The sequence below is a fragment of the Pseudorca crassidens genome, chromosome 1 (assembly GCF_039906515.1).
Source record: "Pseudorca crassidens isolate mPseCra1 chromosome 1, mPseCra1.hap1, whole genome shotgun sequence".
Classification (NCBI taxonomy): domain Eukaryota; kingdom Metazoa; phylum Chordata; class Mammalia; order Artiodactyla; family Delphinidae; genus Pseudorca; species Pseudorca crassidens.
In genome coordinates this window covers 12,053,951-12,079,520 of record NC_090296.1, presented here as the reverse complement: position 1 = coordinate 12,079,520, position 25,570 = coordinate 12,053,951, and the positions used below count along the sequence as shown (strand labels likewise).

Here is a 25,570-nt window from a genome sequence, read left to right as displayed (position 1 = left end):
ATGGGAAACCAGGGAGGTCCAGTTAGCACTGGGGCAGGCGGGGAGAATGGTAAGAGTAGCAAAAGCCCAGGTCTATGGGAGTCAGGTCTCTCTGGTTCAAAGACCCCAGTGGTTGGTACTTGCTAGCTCTGTGGCCTTAGATATGTCCTTAAGCAAGTGACATATCTGAGCCTCAGATTCCTCATCTGCACAATAGAGAGAATGATAAATAGATTCCCACCTCCCAGAACTACCAAGATAAAAGTCTAAATGTCCAAGAAAGATGGGGACCCAGGCTCAGCAATGACAAGGAACTGGTTCGAAGTCACGTGGTCAGGATTCCGTAGGACAGTGACCCACATCCACACTAGAAATTCTCCTCCGAAGTCTGGGCTGGGCCCTTTCCACCCCAGAAGCACTGCCCACCCCGAAGGGAACCTGACATGCAAGCTGGTGTTTGATACTCTTTTTCAAAAACTAACTTTCCAGTCCTCAGTTCCCTGAAAACTAACTGGCAGCCGAAGGACAGGGGTGGATCCTGACACACCCACACCAGCCACAGATTTCTGAACGCGGTTTCCGTGCCAGGCCTTGTAGCAGATGTCCTGACTCTAGCTCAGTGAATCTTCCCAACCTCAGAGGTAGGTGCCGTGAACGTCCCCTTCCACATGAGGAGGCTGGGACCAGAAGGCAAATGACTCGCCCACCGGCACTTGTGAGGATAAGGCTGGTCCCTTGACGGAGATGCTCGCCGCCTCTGCTGGTGGGGGTGGGGGGGGGGCGCGGGTTGGTGTTAGGGAGACGGGAGCGCTCCACTCTCAGAAGTGGTCTGAACTTCAGCTTGGCTAGCAAACCGCGGGTATGTGCAAAGAAGAGCAAAGCACCTGGAAGCAGGAGGGGTCGCAGAGAGGGCGGGAAGACCATGGTGCAGATGGTGGATGGCCCAGGGAAGCAGCCTGTAGCCCGGCGGTGCTGGAGACCACCCACCCAGGGGCCAACACCTCAGCATGTGTCCACACTCTCCGTCCCTTTCCCAAGGTCGGGAACACACATGGGCAACAGCCTCCAGCCATGAAGGACAGAGAGGGGGGCTCCGGGGCGTGGGTGAGAACTGAAGGAGGGGAGAGAGGACGCCTGAGAGAGAAACAGAACCTGGGTGCATCCCAAAGTCCAGCAGGACAAACTCCAAAACCAATGTCCCTTTCTACAATTCCCTATAATGTTTGGCTTTTTTTTCCCCCCCAAGGACTACATACTACTTTTCATAAACTGTGAAAACAACAAATATGATTTATTATTCATATAGCCCACAGAAATAATCACCAACTTGCCCCAACAACATCAGAACCAGATGTTCACCACAGCACTACTTACAAGTGACAAACCAGAACCACAGAGTTCAGTAACTTTGCCGACAGAGAGAACATTATGCAGCCGTTAAGAAAACAAGTCTGTGGGACTTCCCTGACGGCCCAGAGGCTAAGACTCCACGCTCCCAGCGCAGGGGGGCCCGGCTGCGATCCCTGCTCAGGGATCTCTTGGCCGCGACCAAGAGCCTGCATGTCGCAGTGAAGATCCCGCGTGCCGCAACTAGGACCCGGTGCAGCCAAATAAATAAATTCACTCGGTCCATACTCTTATTAAGCACTGAGCTCAGGGGAGGGCTGGGCCTCACATTTATCAAGTTCAATAAATGGGTCCCCCCAGCCCTCCACTGTGTATCTCCCCCTCCTCTTGTGCCAGGCTCCCTTCCCCTCAGGCCACACTCCTAGGCCATTAGCTCAGTCCCAAAGGCATCCTTTCTCATCCAGGCTTTTGATGCTCCTGTCAAAACACTGTAAATAACGTATTTCCACGTGGCAGGGCCTGCAGCAAAAATATTGCCCAGGAGGGAGAAGGGAGGGAGGCAAGGGCTGCCTCCAGGCCAGGAAACCCACACCCTGCCTGCCCAGGGATCCAGGGGCCCCACCCACCAGGGATCGGAGAGACTCCAAGTCGAGGCCAAATTTCTGCCCCATCAGACAAAGGGATGGGCTTCAGAAGACCCTTCAAGTGATCTCAGGAGCCAGAAAACCAGTGAGCTGCTGGAAGATCCTTACCAGCCCCCAACCTGACCTCAGGCTACTCACGGCTCTCCTTTAGGAAGGCCTTCCCACCTGCCCTGGTCTCATCACATTCATCGGTCTTGTCACTGTCTGGTAGATGAGCCTCAGAGAGGTTTTGCCACTTGCCTAGGGTTGCACAGCTACGAAGGGGAGAAGCTGGACCAGGGGCCAGTCACTGAATTCTCGGTCCAGGGGAAGGTGGGAAGGAGCAGAGCAAGCACTGGCTTTGCCGCTGCACAGCCTGGAACCCAATCCCAGCTCTGCTGTTCACCTTCTGGGCAGCACAGGGCAAAGCCACTCCACCCGCCTGAACCTCAGCGCTCTCACCTGGAAAGCGGGAGTGTGGGCAAGGCCCAGACTATCACTGCTGCCACCTTGGCTGGTTCACAGGAGCGCAGCCCAAAGACATCACAGCACTGTGGAATCATTACGTGGGCATTTCAGAGCTCTGAAGCAATATCACTAGGTGATCGTTGCCCAGGTGCCCAGGCTGGTCACTTTCTTTTGAGAACCGGGGAGCCCTAAATGTTCCCCCAGGACACCTGATGAAAGCCCCCCCCATTCCCATCGGACCTCTGAGCGCCTCCCAAGTGGCTTCTGTGGAAGTGATGAGTGAGCCCCGCTCCACGCCAAGTTCTTGGGACACAGCGTGAGCCGGGATCTCCTTATAGGGTATGCTCTGAGGGCACGGCAGGATGTTCAAAAAGAGAAAGACTCAGACTGCTGGTCCGTCTGGAAAACCGGCCTGCGGGGAAGGGGGACAAGGCAGCCAGGCCGACTGGGTCCTTGACAGGTCTGCCCCTGCCTGTCACCCATACAGAACGTCAGAGAACCTGGGAGAAAGGCGAGGGGGAGACTGCGGGGTTCCCGGGGGGTTCTCAAGGTGGGGATGGCTGAAGGGGAGCCAAGCTGCAGCTCTGGGTTCACAAACTTTTGGAAAAGCCATGAAATCGCAGCTGTGCACATGCCTCCTGGGGCTTCCCCCAGCCAAGGGGAAGCTAGCATGCCAGGTTGGGGAGGAGGGCTTATGTGGCCAGGGTCAGGGGTCAGCAACCCTCAGAGGTGATGCCTTGGCTGGGCACAGGGAGATCTCGGAACAGGAGGTAAATCAGCCTCCCCCAGCCAGGGCAAACTCGGCTCCAATCCCAGAGGGCACCACAAACCAGGCTGCCCACGTCCCAGTCTAGGAGAGGCCTCGGGCTGCCACGTCCAGGAGGGCACCCCCGAGTGGGGACCCCATGGGACCACAGCAGGAGCATCGTCCCTGTCAGCCCTGCTCTTAGCAAACCAGACAGGTGTAACTGACACTGTAGACATTTCTGGCTTCTTTTCTTTTTCTTTACTTGTGATAATAAATGAAACAAGAAAGATCCTTTCACTGTGGCTCAGCTACCAACCCAATCGTTCACCTGCACAACACTTTAGATTCATATGAATTTCCATGCGCCGCAAGGACGACGAGGATAATGGCTCCAGTAAATAATAACAAACAGCTGCTTCTGAGGACGGCTATGTACCAGGCTCTGCGCTGTTCCTTCCCTGCACTGGCTCAATCTCATGACAACTCTGCAAGGCCGGTTCCAGTATTATTGCCTTTTTGTCAACGGCTCTTTGGGGGTAACTTGTCCAGTTATAAGTCCAGAGCCCGAGTGTGCTGGCAGAGTTAGCTGCAGCCCAACACCCATGCCCACTCTCTTCTCCAAGTTCATGTGAGGTGACAGCATGCCCAGCAAAAAGACCGCACTTCTAGCCTGCTGGCCGCCAGGATCGAGTGCCTATTAGAACACTCGTGACCAAGGCAAGATAGGCAGCAGTGTAACGTGGGACTTCTGGGGAGGCCACCTAGGGAGAACAGACTCAGGTGCGAGGCAGGGTGCCCTACTCCCTGACCACTTTCCTACGGCCTGGAATGTCAACACGATGGCTGAAGCCCCAGCAGCCGTCTTCGGCAAGGAGGTGATCTGGAGCCTAGAAGCCAGAGCGGAGGATGGCGTGGCACAGAGAGAAAAGGGTTCTGTGCAGCTTTACGGAGCACACACACCAGCTCTAAGTTCCTGCGTCCAGCTTCTTTCACACGGAGAGAAATAAACATGGTATTTCTTTTAAGCCACCATTATTTCCAATCCGCTGCTGGCAGATGAATGCAAATCCCGATGGCTCCAGAGTGAGGCTGCAGGCGGACGAGAGCTGGCCAGGCAGAGGGGCTGGGGGTGGGGGTGGTCCAGGAGAGCTCCCCCTCCCCCCGCCAGAAGGACAATGTCCCTGCACCACAGACTCATGGTGGATGTACTCAGGCCACCATACTTCTGCTTCTCTTGGAATTCTCCCTTTTTGTCCAGGTCAAGAGAATAATTTCCTATTTGTGACACTGACGAGGTTCTTCAATATTTGAGGAAGGAACGTTCAATCTTCTCCATAGTTTTTACTCCCCCTCCTGGGAACTTAAGAGTTCTTCTCCTCCATGGCAGCTAATCTCATTTCCCTGCACGCTTTGGCTACCAAGAAGCTCAGAACTACCCTGCTGCACCCTCACAGCAGCGGGCCTGACAGGTAATATTAATCCTCCTCTGTTCCTCAGCCTCGACTTAATCCTATCTTACTAACCTTGCCTTCAGGGAAAGAGATAAGAGTGTAAACAGTAGAGTTTAGAGCAGAACACTAAAAGGCAGGAATATCCCTAGACTACGAAAGTAACACAGTTTTCTCTTTCTGGAAATAGCTAAAATGACAAACTAACAAGTTAGCACTTCATAAGCACAAGGGAAATTCTCCGGTTTACGTATATTTTCTGACCTTTCAAAGTGGTGCTACGTGACGTATCATCCTAGTGCTGGGGAAAAAAAAAAAAAGAAATTCCAAGACCCCTCACCCGGCCTCAGCCTTCACACACCATTAAGCACAGGTTAAGAACCCTCCACAATATACAAATATGTTATTCCTCTACTTCCTCCACTCAAAGGCTCATTAGATCTTCACATACCAGTTTCGAAAGTACTAAAAGATTTTTAAATAGGTGTTAGAAAACCAAAAGAGATGGGCTTCCCTGGAGGCGCAGTGGTTGAGAGTCCGCCTGCCGATGCAGGGGACACGGGTTCGTGCCCCGGTCCGGGAAGATCCCACATGCCGCGGAGCGGCTGGGCCCGTGAGCCATGGCCGCTGAGCCTGCGCGTCCAGAGCCTGTGCTCCGCAGCGGGAGAGGCCACGGCAGTGAGAGGCCCGCGAACCGCAAAAAAAAAAAAAAAAAAAGAGGAAAACTTAGCAGTGGTTATTTCTGGAGAATAAAATGATAGGGAACTTTTCTAATGCATATATTTCTACAATATTTAATTATTTTCCACTGATTTCCAAAGATTCAGCGGTAAGATGTGCCTATAAACCAGAAGGCACGCCCGGCTGGCACAGACCCCAGAAGAAGACATGGTCCACAGCCTTAAGGAGCTTCCAGAGAAGAGGAGAAGCTGCCAGAATATGTGATTATGCCATGGAATGGGCGCTTCTGTGCCTAGGAGGTTGGGGGCACAGGGGGGAGGGGCCCAGATGAGGGAGAGGCTCTCTGGTCCTGGGGTACCCAGGAAGGCTTTGAGGAGCTAGTGGCAGTGAGCTTGGCCACACAGATGAATGAGTGTCCCCCAGATGGAACAGGAGGAAGGCCGCGGCGGGCTGCCGGGACAGGATACACGGAGGAGCAGGCTGAGGCTCTGCAGAGGGTGCTCTGGGGTGCATGTGAGGGCGTGGCCCGGGCTGGGCTCCCCAGAGTGAGAACCAACGGCTAAAGGCTTTGTGGATCCCTCCAAGGAAGGCTCTTCACCCTGTAGGCTGGGCCCTGCAGCCACGCTGTGACAAGATGGAGCTTGTCTGGGAAAGAGCACTTGGGCAGCAGATGGACCAGTCCAGGAGAGAGGTCAAGACACCCGGGCAAAGGAACTGCAAGGAAGCGCTGGCTTCAGAGATGAGGCACAAGCAGCAGTGGGCTGCAGAGGTTATGAGATGGACCAGAGCCTGCATGCTGGGCTCGGCTCTGCCTCGCACCAGCTCAGAGGCTGGGCCAAGCTCTCTCTGACTCAGTTTCCTCATCCGTAAAGCAGGGATAATAAAAGTTTATCCACCGGGACCTCCCTGGCGGTCCAGTGGTTAGGACTCAGCGCTCTCACTGCCGAGGGCCCAGGTTCAATCCCTGGTCAGGGAACTAAGATCCCGCAAGCCACGCGGCACAGCCAAAAACAAAAACCAAACAAACAAAAAGTTTATCCATCAAATAGAGCTAATAATTGCACTAAATAATAGTCCTTCTCTGGATTGTTGCGGGGATTAGTTAACGTACGTAAGCGCTTAGAGAAGTTCCCAGAACACAGTAAGGCTCTGTCCACATTGCTTTGATCATCTCCCCAACACCGTTATAACGACCACCCTAGGGAGGGACCAATATGAACCCAAGCAATTCACGCACATCCCGGGTTTCTAACAGCCACCAGTGGCCCTGAAGTCAGCAGGAAGACAGCAGGGCCCCAAGGACCTGCCCCAGCGCTGCCTCTCATTTGCCTCCCAGGGGCCGGGAACTGCTACAGCACAGGGGCCGGACCCAGAAGCTGGGCCCATCACCTGGCAGCACCCCAACCCACCTCTGAATGGCCCACTGAGAGGGTTAAGAACAAGGGCTAGTCCTTACCTTACAGAGACATGCAGTGACACATTCATGGATGAACTGACAGAATGGTAAGACTGGTCTCAAACTGTCCAGTGGGGAACGAGGTCTCCAGGAAGTGATACTGGCCAGGTGGTCACGGACAGCAAGCTGAGCGATGGGCACACAGGGTGCCCTATACTGCCCTCCCTAATCTGCTATGTCACGTGAGTCTTCCATAATAGAAAGTTCTCGGCTCAGTCCTTCATTCACTCACCCAGCAAACACAGAGCACACACAGGGCCAGGGGCTGCCCTCCTCAGAGACAGGAGGGTTCACCGCAGCATTATTTACAATAGCCAGGACATGGAAGCAACCTAAATGTCCATCGGCAGATGAATGGATAAAGAAGATGTGGCACATATATACAATGGAATATTACTCAGCCATAAAAAGGAACGAAATTGAGTTATTTGTAGTGAGGTGGATGGACCTAGGGTCTGTCATACAGAATGAAGTAAGTCAGAAAGAGAAAAACAAATATCGTGTATTAATGCATATACGTGGAATCTAGAAAAATGGTACAGATGAGCCTCTTTGCAGGGCAGGAATAGAGACACAGACGTAGAGAACGGACGTGTGGACACGGCGGGGAAGGGGGGTGGGATGAATTGGGAGATTGGGATTGACATATATACACTACCATGTGTGAAATAGATAGCTAGTGGGAACCTGCTATATAGCGTAGGGAGCTCAGCTCGGTGCTCTGTGATGACCTAGATGGGGGGGATGGGCTGGGGGTGGGGGGGCTAGGTTCAAGAGGGAGGGGATATATACATACATATAGCTGATTCACTTCGTCGTACAGCAGAAACTAACACAACATTGTAAAGAAACTATACCCAAATAAATAAATAAATACAATGAGATATACCATGAAAAAAAGAAGAGGAGGGTTCTGGTCCAGGAGCACGAGTCCACAGGCAGCTCCAGTTTGGGGCGAGGGGGTCTGCTGGGGGAGCAGGGAAGTTGTCACTGGCAAGGTGACATCTGAACAGGTCTAACAGCACAAATAGAAACATGAGAGCGGGGAGGGGGCTGGAGAGGGAGATGCCAGCTTCTTAGCCACCGAAAGATTTAAGGACGTTTCATGATCCGCGAAACAGCAGATGGCAACGCCCGTCTCCACTCCTGCTTTCCCAGTGCCAGCTGTGCACCCGGGGTCCTCAAGTCAATTCACCATTTCACACAGAGTCTCAACCCCAGGAGGTGCACCCTCCCCAACTCAAATGGGCACCAACTATTTGCAATGGAGCTTCTGCAACTGGAAACGTGCTGCCGGCTCACCTGGGGACGTGGATTCGGCAGCTCTGGGCTGGCCCTCTAAGCCGCTCCCAGGCAAAGGCTGGCGCACCACACTTTGAGTAACACTCTAGACAACTTCACCCCACAACGACCTCAAAACAGGTGACTACTTTCAAAGCAGAACCTCTGCTGCTGGCTCTTCCTGTCCCTTTTAAGCCCTTCTTATTTCGCCACGCTCCTTCTTCCTTTTGCTTTCACGTGCTTACTTGTTGTATCCCCCGAGGTGGCCAGTGAAATCGGAAGGCCCACCAACGGCCGAGGGACAAGGAGATGGAACCCTGACTCGGTGTGGACCAGTGTTGCAGCCGGGGTGGGGGTGGGCTGGGAGTGGGTGCCTGGCTCCCGCAGAGCCCACCCAGGCACCCGGATTCCAGCTTCCCTGGCTGGAGAGCTTTCTGTTTAAGGACTTACTCAAGTTGACTCAGCGAGTCAAAGGCCAGGAAGGAACACCCCAGAACTGAGGTTCACAGCCCTCTGAAGCCACGCAGGACTGCACTGACGCCGGAGAGCGTTGCTATTTGTAACAGCAAGTCTAAAAAGCTCCAGAATAAAAATAAAACTGGCAGAACTGAAACCATTCAGTCGACGTCGACAGCACTTACATCGTCATTTTCCCACGCTGCCCTCCAAAACATGATCCCTTATGAACAGCTACTATGAACAGCTGGTACGCTCCCCAACATATAACACTTCCCCGGCCCCATGTATCGTTATTATAAAAATACTTTGATGATCATGCTTACAGATAAATGTGACTAACTCCATTAAATATAAGTTAAGTAAATAAGAATAAAAACAACTTTCAAAGTTTTGAAAATGATACAAATATCTGTGTTTCAATTTTTTAAAAATGAAATCTATCTTTTAAAAAGGAATTAAGTTAAAATCCACAACAGTTAGAAACCGAAAAGTGTTACTTTGGCAGGGGGGACAGAAAGATCACATTCTTTGCTCAACATATTTTTCTAAGCAGCACAGTTTCACCTGCAGCTGTATCCCCCGCCCTACACACATATAAACCACACCGTTCATAACAAAGGATCAGGGAGAATAAGCCCACAATCCTTGCACTTCTATTAGGCGTCTTAGGTCCTGCGTGCTAAGTGTCATCCCAATTTAATGATGAGGAAAGTGAGATCACACACAGACAGAAAACAGACTAACGGAAACTCAAACCCAGACCTCTGGAATCCACGTGGAGGCTGAACCCAGCCAAGAACAATCTATATCCCAATTATGGTTCCAAACGGCCACATGGAAACATTCTGTGCAGAGCCAACTTCCCAGTCCCATGGCCACCCTCCCTGGAGGTGCTGGGGTCTGCTGCCAGAGGTCAGCATCAGGGTCATACTCAGGTGGCCTTCAGAAAGCCCCTGCCCATAAGGAAGTGGCGGCTGCCCTGGGCTGTTCCAGCTGCAAGGATGTCAGGGGCCCAAGAAACACCAAGGCAACCGATATTCCCCAAGCCCCTTACACTGGGCTCCAGCGCACCCAGCAGAGGGAGCAGATGGAAGGAAGAATGTTCAGAGGTGTCCAGCCCTACCTGGGCCCCAACTACCTGGAAATAAAATCCAGGAGGCACCAAGGTCAGCCAGCTGGCACCCTGGAGACAGACTGGGTGGCAGAGGGAACCCAGCTGGGGATTAATCATTTGACACCTTGAACAACGTACTTATTAAAACAATTTTGAATTGTGAAAATATTAACTAAATAACATACATTTTTTAAAGGTGAATGGAGAATCCAGCACCTATAATCCTTGGAGGAAGGCGTACCACTCACTCAGCCATGTGACTCTCCTTCCGGCTCTCAGTAAGGAAGCCGCTACTGAACTTAGCTGCCCGCCTTCAACACACCTGTCTGACCAGCGTTCGCTCCCCACTGCTGCTCCTAAGCCCCCCAGTCTGAGGACTGACTCCGCACTTTCTGTCGCCCCCCCGCAACCCAGGCACCACACCCCGCCCTCTGTGTCCCCTGCCATCCACTACTGCGTCCATGCCAGCCAGACCCAGGGTCCCCGTTAGGCTCCAGCCCCAGCCTCCAACCAGAAGACCCAGCTCTTCACCCTCCAGTCTGGCTTGTCTAATCCCCCACCATGTGCCCTCCCAGTGGGACCCTCCCCCATCACCTCTAACTGGCACGCACACCTCTCCCACCGAGAAGCCCTTTGATGAGAAGCCCTTTGATGCCCCCAGCATCCCGCAGTCAGCTCACCCGGCCCTCCTGTGGGCTGGCCCCGCCTCCCTCTTGACCTGGCTGCTTCCCGACTCCCTCATGGCCGAGGCCTCGGCACTTCCAAACCATTCCACTGACAGTCAAAAGACCCCCTTTCCCAGCCCCTGGGTCCTCGTACAGGCTGTGCTCCCTGCCCGAAATGACATTCACATACCTCACCTCCCCACCCACACGTACGCCTCGTTTATCCTGTATCGAGAAGCATCAACGTCCCCGTAAGGCCTTCTCCCCCACCTGCCCACTCCCCACTTTCATGCCTGCTGCCCCTGTGTCCTCGCAGGGCCCACAGAGGCACAGACAAGCCCCCCCACCCTCCAGGCTTGCCCGCGGGCTCGGGGCCCCTGTCACTGCACCCCTCCAACTCCAGGTGCCCAGCATCCAGTCCTCTATCAGCCCTGGGCACGTGGCCTGCTCTCGGTGTCTGTCTGTCTGTCTCTCTTTCTTAGTCTTTCCTCTTCTGCTTTATCCTCTGCCACCCAACCTCCTGCCCTGAATGCTTTGTGCAGAAAGGGAGAGACAACACACAAAGAACTCCAACATCTCAAGCAGGCGACAACTCTGCAGGAACCCCCAGGAAAAGCCTGCAGCCCACCCTTCACTCTTTTGCAAGCTGGGGAAATGTATTTACTTCCTCACCGGCTTGAGAAACAGTGGCTGCTCCAGAGACTGGGGTTTCGTAATGTCTGAATTCTCAAGGAATTTGTAAGGAGGACAATGAATCTCGAACCAGCAGCTGTACTTCTCACACTTACAGCTTGCTTATTTGCATTTTAAACTAAGACTCCAACCCCTCTCGGGCTAACAGTCATCTCCCTCTCCCCTGGCGCTTTGAAGAGAACTGGTGAAAGACAGCCCTGGGAACCTGGCGGGCAGGGGGTGGGATGCGATGTACACGTTCCTGAGGATGCCAAGGCTGGAGGCGGGCAGGGCAGTAGGCACGTTGTTCTCTCCGGATCTTCTTCCACTGAATTCAGGGTTGTCCTAGACAGGGGCCATGGGGTCCAGGGATGGAGAACCCACAGGCTTCCGTCCCAAGCCTTCCCCACAGATCAGGTCAGAGTGGAAAATGCTCCCAGGGGAAGGCGCCCTGCAAGGCTGATGCAAGCCTCCTGCCCAGCCCTCAGCAGAGCCCCAGGCCACAGATGACCCAAGTGGCCAAGGAATGTTTTCTACCAACAAAGGTTCACTGGGTGGAAGGGCCGTGACGGCTGTGCCGTGCTCAACACTTGGTCCCTTTAGCACCTAGTTGTTTTGGGAGCAGCAGGGCCTCGGGAGCAGGTCCAGCCCTGACCGGGGCTGTGGGCTTGAACCTACCTCTCAGCCGGGCTCTGTCAGGTGGCCAAGGCTCATCGCCACTAGCCAGGCTCACCCTGCCCTCCTCCAGGAAGGAAACCTTCCTGACTTACCAGGCGGGGTAAGGACCCTCCTCCGTGCCTGTGCCCATGATCCCCACCACTTTGGCCCCTGGCTGCCAACTGCAGACTTCAGAGAGCTGCAGGGATGTGGCCTGGGCCCACGTGAGTTCCCAGCGCCTGCAGCCTGGTACACAGCAGGCACCCAGTGAAGGTTTGCTGAATCCTGCTGCGAGGGGGGGGCCCAGTCTTCCCAATCGGTACCTGCCGGTGATGAGGGGCCCTCACCTCATTGGCTCAGCAAGGCCAATTGTTAACGCCTGAAATGGAGGAGTCAAGGGGCCCTGTGCATCCAACAGTACAGAAGAGACAACTGAGGCAAACAGGTACCTAGGACCGTCACTGTCATGACAGGTAGCCCCTGAGGACACAGGGGTGGAGGGCATCTTGTCCCACTCTCCCCCTGTGCTCTAGTCAAGTCCCAATGCTGATCACAGAGCAGGACTTCCATTCCTCCCAGCCCTGCTGGACTCGGGCTTACCTGGGCCTTCTCACGCTACCTGAGCAGGTAACGGCAGGTGTTTATTATTATCAAGCATCACTTGGCCCAACAGGCCCACGTTAGGAGAGGTCAGCTGGCCCGCAGACAAGCCCACCGCCAAAGCCTTTCTGAGTCTCAGACACACAGGCCCCAGAGGCCAAGTGGCCCAGTCCCAGCGGGGCCTCTGATGGCCTGAGAGCCGACCTGCCGTCCCCCGCTCCGAGGCGGTGTCTGCCTCAGAGCCTGGTTCTGGGAAGCAAACGGGGTAACGCTCTAAAGCAGTGGCCTTCAAACCAAACCTCCCAAAATAAATGTTTAAAACTATATATCAATTTGCACATTTTCAAGTTGACATCTAAAATTTCTCATCGTAAGTTTAAATACTTGTAGAGGATGTAATTTCCAACATATTGTAAATATTAATATTTCAGAATAAAACTGTTACTGTTTCTCTTTTAAATGGATATAGTGGAATCTAAATACCATAGCGATTTGAGATCCACCATCATCCATCTTAAAATTACAGAATCGGGTGCTTCTTAAACACGTGGAAAGATAGCAAGGCTCCTTCCGCCTCCTCAAACCCCAATTTCCAATCCACATCCCTCAGAGGTGTTTCCACTATCAGTGTATTTCATGTTTGAAGGCCTTTCATTGATTGGTCTATTGTAGTATGAGGCCAAAAAAAAAAAGAGTATAAATGTCTTAATTTTTTAATTTCATGTGACCATAAAGCTCTAAGTGTCAAAAGTTTTCTTCTGGATTGAATTATTATTACTATTAGTACATAACTGATCAATATCACAGAGATATATTATAAATTTGTACAAGTAAGAATCATAAAAATTAAACCTTATTAGAAATACATCTCAGAAGAGATGAATGGTAATTTTTTTTAAATTATTTCACATATCCAGAGATGACTATTACCGACTGCTAGAATAAAGCAGTGTTTATTATCAATTCTATCTCCATTTTTCAATTTTTATAGTGCTGAAACCACCTATTCAAATAAATTTAAAAAATGGAAAGGAAAGAGATTTACCATAGCAAATTCTCTGAATTCCTTTAGAATTATATGGCAAGAATTACAGTAATTTATTATCAAAACTCATTTTTAATGTTCTATCATCTGACAACTCAATCAGGCCCTCTTTCAATTCTGTTGCAAGCAAAGAACTGGACCTACCTCACCTGCCCAGGATCCTAACAACCAGTCACATGCTGCCCAAGAAGGATGTATGCCCCGGGGTCACACATCACGTGCAGATCTGCCTGTGGGTAATGAGAGTGTGTGCTTCTCCTGTAGACAACCAGCTTCCAGTATGCCAGGCGCGGTGCCAACTGCTTTACCCAAATTAATGCAATTTGTCCTCACAGCAATCCCAGGGGACAGGCACCACTACTATCCCCATTTTACAGACAGGGAGCCTGAGGTACCTGGGGGTTAGGAAACTGGCCCGAGGTCAGACGGTCAGAAACATGAACCCAGGCCATCTGGCTCCCGCCCCCACTACGTGCACTGCCTCTGTAGAGACGGATGGAGGGCCGACGGGAGAGTTTACAAGCTCCTTCCCAAGCAGATCAGCTGTGGGAACTAACACATGAGTTGGCTGAAGATCTGCAAGAGTGACTTTCTTAAATGTGCTCCCACCCCCTCCTTGGAGAGGTTACACACAAATGCTTCCTTCCATTAAATGGCATCATTGCCTGGTATACAGTAGTGCCCAATAGATGTTAGGACCCATAGTGTCACTACTGCCATTCAATAGCTGGAAGAACAGCTCTCGTGACCAAGACAAACACTGCAGGTCTTACCATCATTTTACAGTCTTGGTTCCTGACCCTAGGTGCCAGCATGCTTTTTTTAAATAGTAGCCAAAGCCCAGGTAATAACAGGTATGGAAGCAAGGAGTAAACCGAGCCATCTATTAACAGGCAGGGGAGACCCAGTTATCAGAAAAACCATGGGCTTTACAGACAAACCAACTGAACTTAAATCCAACTCGACCGCTTCCCAGCTGAGTTCCCTGAGGGAAGTCACAACATTCTGAACCTGTTTCCTAATGTCTAAAATGGACGTGAAACACCACTCACATTACCAGGTGGCTGCACAAAATGGGACAATGGCCTTCAGAGCACCTGACACAGGAAATGCTGGGTGGAGGCTGGTGGTATGCTTACTCTCACCCTCTTCAGTCACTGCCACCCAGTGACTGGCAAACGCCCATCTCCAGCAGCCAGTGGCCCACCAGCCTGGGGTCTGGTGCACAGAGGCTCGGCTGATTTTGAAAAAAAAAAGCCAAGTGGCTTGGTTTCCAATTTTTGCAAAGAACCTTTTCTCTACGTCTTGAAATTTCAAGTTCTCCAAACACTCGGGGATGCTAGGAGGAGGTGAAGAGAGAGGTGTCGTGGTGGGTTTTATTTTTAGATGTCGGCATGGAAAGCTTCCAGCCTGCCTTCACGCTGGTCCCCAGCCACCACTTCCTCCCTCCCTCAAGGCATCACCAAAATGAACAGTAGACCCATCAAAAAGGATTTCATAACTCTTCTTCTGCCTGGTAGATTCTAAAACAATGGCTTCGGTTTCTCATTCCACCCACAAAGTGGATTAAAGGTTTTCATCTTCCCAGGAAGCCATGTAAAGAGAACACACTGACCCCTCGGTTGTCCCTGACATCCTGAAGCTCCAAGGCACCCTCCCCCATCCCCCCTCCTCTCCCCTCCCGTGGGAGGGGTGGCATCCCACTGTGCTATAGTCCAGGATCTGGTGTGAACAGAAATCAGGTATTGGAGGTAGAGCGTATCTCTTCACCTTTTAAGCAGTGGTTGTTCGTGAGCATGTGAATTCATTTCCTCTAAAAACAGCTCCCAACAGAAATTTCCTCATGGACCCTGATGGGAGGCTGTAGCTAACCTCAGGGAAGCACTTGGCCCTTCACACAGGTAACCTCCAACGATCGCTCCAACTATGGGTCTAGGCCTTGGTGGTGGGTATAGGAGCATCTACAAAGGATCTGGGGGCTTCCAAGGTAACCGTCAAAAAGGACTGAGAGACAAAACTAAGCCAAAGCATCCTGGAGCAGGAAACACCTAAGCTCCAGAATGACACAAATACAACCGCACCTCCTCTGCCCACTGTTGGACCCCTAGCAGGCATTACCAATCGATCCCTGTCCTCAGCCATTCACGGATTTTAGAATCCTCCAGGCACCCACTACTAATCAATCAGAAATGACGCTGAAAGCATACTTTTTAGTAGGCTTCAGACCTCCCCCTTTTGATGGATGGAGAAACTGAGGTCCACAGAAAAGCTCAGTGCAGATCATGAAACTGCAGAGCCAAGATGAGGCAGGATGAAAACTACACAGCTGCTCAGAGGCTTCTAGAAACTACCTCCTCTCCCAAAACAAACCTCAGCCTTGGGGTGACAAGTTCAACCCACAAGCTATGAAGAGCGAGGCCAGGAGGAAGAACTCAGCAGCCGGCCACTCTGGCAGCCAGACAGAGGCCCCCAGCCTCACCCCACCAGCCAGGCCCACGTGGTCCCAGGAACAGAGCAGCTTGAGACCAACACCCACAGAACCTACTAGGTGTGGGGAGGGGGACTGGGGCCGGAGTTAACACGGAGGGCTCCGAGAGCTTCTCAGCAGGCGTTATGAAAACCTACTGCAGATACTGTATCAGAGGGCCAGGCTCCCCATCGGCCCTGAGGTAGCCCCGGCCTGGGTTACCCTCTCTGCAGCTACAGCTGGAAGAAGGGCCGCCCGCCGAGCTGCACAGACAGGCAGACTCACCCTGGACAGGGACAGAGAGGGCGACAGCAAGCACAACCAGGCCACCCTCGGGTCTCACCAAGACCCACCGCTACCTGCTGGGGAGCAGGCAAAACCTCTGGGGCAAATGTCACAGCCTGCCCCTGACCAAGAGCTGAGGGAATCGTCACGTTGACACAGAGAGCAGCGGCCCCCTTCCCATCCCCCATGAGTTGTCATTGCCAGGACAAATGCAGCTGGCCAGAGGGATTCCCTGGCGTGACACACCCAACCCCCCCCCCCCCCCCCCCCCCCCGCCTCCCCACTCTCAGGCAGGTCCAACCTCCTGGCATTACTGCTGCGGTCCAATGCGGTCCGAGCTTGTCATCTATTTGGGGCCCACAGGGCAAGCCCCACCCTGCCCCACCCCACCCCCCCAGGAGAGTCTCTCCAACCATCCTCCCTTCCCCAATGAGCTCCTGACCCAAGTCCAACCCAGGGTGAGGCAACACAGGGGTCAGGAGCCCCCACTGACTCAGTCCACACTCCAGGGGCCAGGGGTACATCGGGAGGATCAGATATGGCCACTGAGAGCAGAAAAGGGGTGACAAGGGGGAGGGGGACGAACCCTGGGGCAGGGGGAGGAGCATCGGTGGAGAAGACGACACCACGTCAGCCATAATACAAGAATGGTCCAGGGTACGAGAAGGCCTGTCCCCAGAGCTCTAACAGCCGAAGCAGAGCCCCTGGGGGCTGGAGCTCCCGCAGCGGGGCCTGAGGACAGGCGAGTGGCTGGGTGGCTACGCCCCTCACCCCGCCCATCCCCGCCCCCACCAAGGGCGCCACAACTCCCGCACCAGCAAAGCAGAGCAGTTCCTCAACCCCGACACACCGCCAGCTCCAGCTCGGTCCCGCCGGGGCGGCAATCACGTCCATTGCACGGGGAGAGAAGTTAAAAACGAGAGCACGTAAGGAGAGGCCAAGCGCCCAGACTCTTCAGGGAGGGGGGAACAGTGAGGGCTGAAAGCCCCCCAGATGAACAACGGCGAGGGTGTGGTCTGTACTCACCTGCACGACTTCTATCCCTCGCTTCCTGTGGAGAAAAACAAAGAAAACACAGGTTACTCCAGCAGGCAGGAAGCATCCTTCCAGAAACTTCACTAGGGCCAGCTGGAGGCAGAGCAGCGAGGAGACTGCAGCTGCACCGCTCAGGCCATGGTCCCCAGAATGGCCTTGTTTTCAAGGGGGAGGCTTATGAACTCCTAGCCAGCCCTCAAAGCCACCTTGCGGCTGAAAGAGAGGGCTGGGTGCCCAGAGGAAGCCGGCTAGAGGCCACTCACGGCCAGCCGTCCCGCACACCAATCGCGGGGCCAAGGCTTCGGGGGCACAGCTCCAACCTGGACCGCCCCAAGACCCTCCCACCACCGATGGCCTTAACCCAACCCCCCAACCCCACTCCCTCCCGGGTCAGGTCGGACACCTTGGCCCAGTCCCTCAGGCCGGCCTCAGCCCATCCCACCGCAGCCCATCCACATTCCCACGTGCAAGAGGCCCCAGGCCCTTCAGTCCTGCCCGGCTGCTTGTCCACTGCTGGTCATCTCTGCCCCACTGACATCCTGCCCGCCCTCTGAGCCTGGTTCAACCACCACGGTCCTCGCCAATATCCTTCCAGGCCTGGACTTCGCCTTCCCCGTATCTCCCCGCACAATCCCAAGGCCGCCGTGCTCCCACACGCGTGCCCTCACTCACCCCACCCCGTGGAGCCTGGGTTGGGGTCCGTGTCTCCAGAGGAGCACACAAAGGCTCCCTGCCGACTCCCCCACCCACAGCCCTTACTGCAAGCGGTTCAGGACACACAGGGCTGCGTGGCATCTCCAAGCCTCGGTCTCCACCCTCCATCCCAGCCTTCAGGATTCAGCTCTGACAGACGCCCTCCCAGGAAGCCTTCCCAGACTCACGGTGTCCTCTCCCGACCCGCACATGCCGGGTCAACTCGGGGCACCGCTTCCCAGCCCATGGTTCCGGACCGCCGACCGGCTGTCCCCTGGGGGCGGAGCGCGTGTGGACCGCAGACAGCACGCCAACAGCCCGGGCCGTGTGCGCTTTCCTGAGAACAGAGGCTGAGCCCCCACAGACACTCAGAGGAGGCTGTGATCAGGCGAGGTCAAGGCCTGGGGCTCTCTCGCCCTCACCCCCTCCTTGGAGCAGGGTCTGAGGCAAGTTCGCTGTGCGCCCGCCTGGCATCCAGACGCCCCTGAACATAGACACAGGAGCCGCAGCTCGGTTCCTGTGCCTGGCCTGGCCCTTGGGGGACAATACAGATGCAACAGCCACGGTTTGGGCCCCCGAGAGCCTCACAGCCCAAGGGAGGAGACGACACAAAGCCCCAGAGGAACCTCCAGGCCACGGTGAACCGGCGTGGCACCTCACACGGCACAGCAGGGGTGACACCCGCCAACCCTCCCAACAGGCATTTCCCAGCACCTTCCGAGCACCGGGGCACGGAGTGGAACTCACAAGGAGGCCACCACGTAAGACAGCAGGACACAGCAGGTGACCAGGTCACACTGCAGGACGCGCCCGGCTGCCCGTCCCTCCACACCCAACATCTCCCAGGACCCCGGGCCCCGGGAACCCCATCTGAAAACCACAGTGGTTGATGCTTTCGGGGCCCTCGCCGTCACTCAGCTTTCTCTGCGGACACCTCCCAGGACCCCGGGCCCCGAGGAACCCCATCTGAAAACCACAGTGGTTGATGCTTTCGGGGTCCTCGCCGTCACTCAGCTTTCTCTGCAGTTCTGGAAGGAATGGCAGCCGATACGCATCTGCTTCCACGATTGCATGAGGGGACGGGCTGGACACGACAGCACCGCCCTGGGCCACCAGAGCCCACGGCAGGGGGACAGACGGCGTCACTTAGAACCCATGTCACATCCAGGCGTCGGCTCACAACCCACGCCATTCATTTCTGAGCCCTGTGGACACCCCAGAGCCCCTGACTCACCCCCAGACCATCCTGGCGCCAAGGGAGCATCGGTGACGGTAACCCGCCATGGTCACGTGGCCTGTGGCCGTGACTGGCTAGGTTAGGCGCAGCGCGCCTCCTCACCCTGCCCGCCCCCACCCGCAGCCCTGGATGGGGATCTTCAACAGCTGAGGGGGGAGCCTCAGGGGACGAGTCTCGGGGACAGACAGACGGCCTGCAGGAGACAGGCCCGTGTGTGCGTGACCCACGCCAGGTGGAGAGGGCTTCGGCCAGGCGCCGGGCCCGGCCCGGCTTCTCCCTCCAAGTTAATTCTCTCGGCATCCAGGTTATCCCGGCGTGTGGCTCTCATGTCCTTAGGAAGGCAGCTGCGGTCACTTCCGATCCATCCACATCAGACATCAGCCCAGACAGTTCCCACCCTCCTTACCCCTGTCCTAAAATACAAACAGGACTCTAACTCTGAAAACAGATGGAACACGTAAAATAAAAGAAACAAAAAAAGTGGTCTCGAGGACAGACTGACAACCTGAAGTGGGGCTGAGCTCCCAGGAGCCAGTGCAGTTTCTCTGCAGCTCAGAGCACCAAGAACAGGATAAACTGCACCTCTGGCAGAAAAGACGGGGCTCGGGTCCCCTTTCCACACACGTCCAGCCACACGTACACCAGACACCCTCGTGGTGAGAGGAGCTAAGGCCCACTGAGTGCTCACGGCACCTTCCGCGGTGATTGCCCATTACTCTGACCGGCAAGCTGAGGCCCGGCTGCCTCAGGAGAGCGGGTGCTGGCTCTGCAGCTGGGCTCCCCACACCACGCAGTCATGGCGCAGCTGGCTCAGGAGGTGCCAAGAGGGCAATCCTGGTCTCCATGCCCCAGGGCCTCGGTGTAATGGGAAGCCTAGGGACACAAGTGGAAAACCACGTTCCCTAGGGTGGTGGGATGCCACGCACCCCATCGCCGCCCACTCAGGAAAATAAGGTATAACCTGCCGGGGCTCCCTTCTGCACCTGAAACCTCTGCAGAACAAAGGTACCAAGAATGTTCATTTCCCGAGCAGCGGGCTCCTGAAACCTGGCCCTAACCAGAAAGTTCAGAAATTGAATCATGACACCAAAGGAGAAGCGGGAGGAGGGGGCGAGGGAGGGAGGGAGACGGGAGGGGGAGAAGGGAAGAGAAACCAAACCTGTCGTCAACTGAGTAAACTGCTCCTCCTGAAAACCCCAGCTCCCTGACCTCACCCCACAGACACACTTGAACGGGCAAAGCGTTTCAGGCTGTGGACGTTAACTGCCCCACTGCCCGAGACAGCAAAAGCCTGGCAGCACCTAAACCCCCCAAGAGGGGCCACTAACAAACTACATGCGGTCAAAGGAATACTACGCAGCAGTTAAAAGAACAAGGAAGTGCTCCAGGCCCCATAATGCATTCGTCATCTCCAAGACACTGCTACGGGAAAGCAACGTGCAAACCCTGTGGGCCGTAGACAGTTATTTGGGTTAAGCACAACACCCAGGACAAAAAAGGCATGCTTGCGTATATGCAGAACGAATCTGAAAGTACTACCAGAAAATAGTTGTGGCCTGGCCTCTAGGCAAGGGCGAGGGCAAAGGTGGCTGGGAGGTGATGTGAGGACACTTCCTTTTCACTGTGCACCCTCGTGCACTTCTTGAATTTTGTGCCAGGTGCCTCTAACGCATGCCCCAAAACTAGGGAAATTTATATTTTTTTACAAAATAACAGTTGTCAGCATTCCCAGGGTCTGGCATAGAGTAGATGCCTGGTGAAGGCATGGGTCAATCGACCAGTTGATGGAGTGAAGAAGAGGAGCTCAGGATTTATCTAGAAAAGCTCCCCTGTGCTGCTCAAAGAGGAGCCGCCATGACACCCCTTCCGGGGCCACGGGACTGTCACGCATCAGAGCACCCAGTTTGGATGCTAAGCCCATTTAAATACTTGGGCACCGGGAAAACAGATCGGGAGGGAACACACTGCAGTGTTAACTGCGGCTGCAGCAGTGAACTGATGTGTGGTTCTTTTCATTTTCTGGCAGTTTCTAAGTTTTCGACAATGAGCATAGATACTACCTCTAAAATTATAGAAAAAGTAACAATAAAAGTTAAATAATTAAAGAATTTTACTTAAAACCTGCATCTCAAGAAAATGCAGGCCCTAAATTGTCATTTCCTTGATAAATATTGGATTAATAAGTTTTGGACAGAGGTGTACCTCACAACTCATAATATAAACCTGCTTTTCCAAAAGCTGGATATCCCATAAGGGAGGATCCATTTTGCAAAAGGGACCTCCCTCTCCAGACGACCAAGGAGAGCATACCCTTGGGGAATTTAAAATACTTACAAAATGGAGTATCTTTTCAGGGGAGAAGACACAGCAATCAGAGAAGGCTTCAAGGAGGAGGCGGCATTTGCCATTCGAACAAAAACTGAAGGGCAACTACAGACAGACACTGGGGAGAAGAAGTTAAAGAGGAATAACACGAGGAGTGTTCCCCCTTCCCAAAAGTCATCTGGGAGTGTGGAAGCATAAGCCCCACTGAGAGGGCAGGCGGGGGCGATGAGAAGTGGATACAAGATGCAGGCTGGGCACAGCCCAGGGGCCCAGAATGTCACCCCACAGGCCAGTGGGTTCCAAATGCCAGGACAGATGACTAAGAATCACCCCTGGAACTTGTCAAAAATACTAAATTCAAGGTCCGGTCCCAAAGACTCTGATTCAGGAGGCGAAGGGCAGGGTCTGAGAGGAACTCGGGGCTCGTCCAGCTCCCAGGTGTCCTCTGGAGCTGCCAGGTGTGGAACAGCTGCTCGTCCCCAAGGAGCAACTCCTGCCGCTTGAGGAGCAGTAGGACCAGATATGCCCGGGAAGGGGCGGGGGCCTGTTCGTTCAGGGGCAGCCCCTCCAGGTCTTGGGGACAGGAGTAGAGGTCACGAAAGAACCAGAGCTAGCTGTGATGCTCACAGTCTGGGTGCAGCAGGCTGAGAACACACGCCAGCACCAGGGACGGAGCGTAGCAGGAAGACAGTAACTTCTCCATTTTTTGACCGCAGTGGTGCCAGGAGGTGGTCAGAAGCCCCCACTGAGCTGAGCAAACAGTTCAGGCCTGTCTGGGAGGCAGGCAGACGTGGAAGAGGTGGGGGGCGTCCCCACGAGGAGAACGCGGAACCAGACCCAACTGTACCTCGTGCCTCACTTTCCTCACCTGTCAAGCGAGGAGAATCCTGGACCCCACCGCACAGGACTGCTGGGCCCACGCTGGGGCTGGGGGCCTGTTACTTCTGTTCTGCCCTGCCTTCCTGCCCTTTCAGAACTGCCCCTCCTCTATCCATGTGATTCTGATGGGCAAACAGAAAACTGAGGCGCTGCAGCCCCTCCAGGGGTGGGCACGTGGCCTAGCACCTCACTTAGCTGCAGGATGAGCGCGGGACCCCAGACAGACCAGACCGGGGCCTTTCCAGGACGGCTCCTGGGGCAGTGTCAGCAGCATGAAGGGCACGTCCCGGAAACGTCAGAGGACACCGTGGGCAGACTCTCAAGAAGGAGGCTACACCAGGAAAAAAGGCCAGCTCTCCCTTGCCAGAGGCCAAGGCCCCAATCCAGCCGGCCTAGAGCCTGCCCTCTCTAGACTTTCAGTTGTGGATTTTGAGTTTCTGTCACTGGCCACTGTCTTGCTTAATACAGCAGAGCTTAGTAAGTGAGAGCAGCACCCACTTCCTGAAGACAAAAATCACCCCAAATGACACGGTGTGGGGGGGGGGGACAATACAGGACAGGAGTCCAGCGAAGAGGACCAAAAGCAAGAGGACTAGAAAAGAGCAAGGTCCCAGAAGCCAGGGAGGCAGGACCATCCAGAGGCACCAGCCCAAACCACTCAGAGGCCACCATAAGGCCTGAGACTCAGCTGCCGGGTGTCGCACCAGGAAGGGTAACAAGGTACATCTTGGGACACCAGCAGGCCTGCCTCACAGCACAGCGGGGCCCGCGAAAACCAGCAGCAAGAACAGGACGTGTTGCTGAGCAGCCCCGGGTCTCAGCTTTCACATCTGTTAAATGGGTCTGACCCTTCCAGACCTTCCAGGGCAAGTATGAGAACCGAGGGCTGCGGGCAAGTGAAGCACATGCAATGGTGAGTCAGCAGGGAAGAGGGGATTAGGCCGAGACAGCGGTACCCTCTGACCAACACGGAAAGAAAAGTCCCGTGACAGCTGGGAGAATTCCAGGTGCTCTGAGAGAGCAGAGCAGCGACCAAAGAAGAGTGAAGTCTGCCAAAAAGGGGGCCCTTGGGTTCATCAAGAATCGCTTTCTTGGGACTTCCCTAGCGGTCCAGTGGTTAAGAGTTCGCCTTCCAATGCAGGGGGTAGGGGTTCGATCCCTGGTCGGGGGAGCTAAAATCCCACATGCCTCGCAGTCAGAAAACCAAAACATAAAAAAACCCAGAAGCAATATTGTAACAAATTCAATAAAAGACTTCAAAAATGGTCCACATCAAAAAAAAAAAAAAAAAAAAAAAAAAAAAAAAACTTTAGGGACTTCCCTGGTAGTGCAGTGGTTAAGAATCCACCTGCCAATGCAGGGGACACGGGTTCGAGCCCTGGTCCGGGAAGATCCCACATGCCACGGAGCAACTAAGCCCGTGCACCACAACTACTGAGCCTGCGCTCTAGAGCCTGCGTGCCACAACTACTAAAGCCCGCGTGCCTAGAGCCCCTGCTCAGCAACAAGAGAAGCCACCACAATGAGAAGCCCACGCACCGCAATGAGGAGTAGCCTCCGCTCTCCGCAACTAGGGAAAGCCCCCGCGCACAGCAACGAAGACGAAACGCAGCCAAAAATAAATTAATTAAATAAATTTAAAAAAAGAATTGCTTTCTCACGATATGCAAAGCCACAGCCACCTGCCTCCCACCCAGGCACAGCAGAGGGCTGGCCACAGTGCACAGCAGAGGAAGGATAATCCCGCTGGGGAGGGAGGCTGGCCAGGCTGCCTCGGAGCAATTTCACAGCAGAGGGGATCAACCCGGAAACACAGGTTTCCCCCACGCCAACAGGCAGGGAGAAAGAAGCTGCACCTGCACCAGAGCTAAAAACCACTTAGAGACGGGAAGTGTGTAATTATATAAGTGGAAAGCCAGGCACATTCACATCCCAGCCATTTGCAGCACAGCTTGGTAATCACCAGATTTCAGGAGCCCCGAATAACAGGCCCTTTCGCACTGCGAGGCCTGCAGGCAAAGCCCCTGCCCCCGCCTCTCCCCAGCCTGCAGAAGGCAGGGCCTCGAAATGTCTCCCAAGGACTCAGGGTTCCCCGAATAGGCGGCTGGGCCTTCTCTTTCACCCGAGTGCTCAGAGGGACACGCTGTCCCCACCACCCCAAATGCCACACCGGCACCACCACCTAACCCACGCTCCAGGACAGCCCCTTAGGAGCCCTCCTTGGCTCCGTCCTCCTCAGGGACCCCACACCCCAGCACAGAGCATGGATGTGAAGGACGCCTGGCTCCGTGCCGCTGACCCCTGCTAGGCTAAGAGCTAGTAAAGTGGACATTAATGGTGACCACCAATATGACAGTTCTCCTCCTCCTGGGCGCTCCCCTGGACACACACACACACACACACACACACACACACACACACACACGCTCACTCACTCAGCAGGCTAGGCATAGCCATGTGGCTTGCTTTGGCCAAGGAAATGTGCACAGAAGTGCCCCATGTCATTCCTGAGGAGAAGCAGTCGATGGCCAGTGGTCGGCTCTCCAGCCAGTCCTCCTGGTCGTCAGCAGCTGTGGGGGCACGGGGCGGGCACAGACGGCCCCCAAAGCCATCCCACACCCACTCCTGGAAAGAAACCTGGCTGGGTGGCTATGAAGCCAGGCTGGGAACCAGAAAAAGCTCTATTTAAAGAGGACCCTCAGCTTAGCAGCGGCTCTCAACCAGGGCGATTTTGCCCCAAGGGGACATTTAGCAGCATCCGAAGACATTTTTGATGGCCAGACCTCGGGGAAGTGCTCCTGACACCCAGAGGGTGGAGGCCCTACAACGCACAGAACAGCCCTTAAACAGAGAATGATCTGCAACGCAGCACCGAGAATGAGAGACGCCGAGATGCAGAGGACCAGCCCTGGAGAGTAACGCAGGCCCAGAGGGGACTCCGAATGAGCTATAGAAAAACGTGTTGTTGCAAACCTCTCAGGGATGCCTGTTACTGTAGCCTAACCGGGCCTAACCTGACTGATGAACGCTCCTTGAGGAATCGGGGCTTGTGCCCTCTGTCTACACCCCAAATTCCTAGCACAAGGCATCTGGAGGCGCAGCACACAAGGCATCGGGGGTGGGGGGAGTGGCACAAGTCCCTCCCTTTATCAAACCCCCTCAAGAGAGACCCTATGCTACAAAAACACTCAGGCCTGACCCAAGTCTGTGCCTCTGCGCAAGCTGTCCCCTCTGCTGGAACGCCCCTCCTCCTCTGGCAAAGTCCTGCTCGTCCATCAGGGGAAGCTCAGACATCATACCTGCCGAGAGGCTGCTCCCAGCCCCTTCCCTGGGCAGAAGTAATGGCTCTTTAGCCACACAGCCATGGACACTCAAAAGACTGCTCTGTGCTCAGTTTTGGGCCGTG

At 54.5% G+C, this 25,570-nt stretch overlaps 1 protein-coding gene across 3 annotated transcripts in view; it reads right to left on the bottom strand.

Annotated features, from left to right (window-relative positions):
* ITPK1 (inositol-tetrakisphosphate 1-kinase) overlaps window positions 1–25,570 on the bottom strand; it is a 161,047-nt gene that overhangs the window by 103,966 nt on the left and 31,511 nt on the right. For 2 of the 3 annotated variants that reach the window (XM_067727199.1, XM_067727212.1), the window contains one exon: window positions 17,022–17,046. In XM_067727199.1, coding sequence (XP_067583300.1) covers window positions 17,022–17,046 — 25 coding nt within the window. Of the gene's footprint in view, window positions 1–16,810; window positions 16,870–17,021; window positions 17,047–25,570 lie in introns of those variants that run through there. The other variant, XM_067727209.1, reaches the window with a different exon arrangement.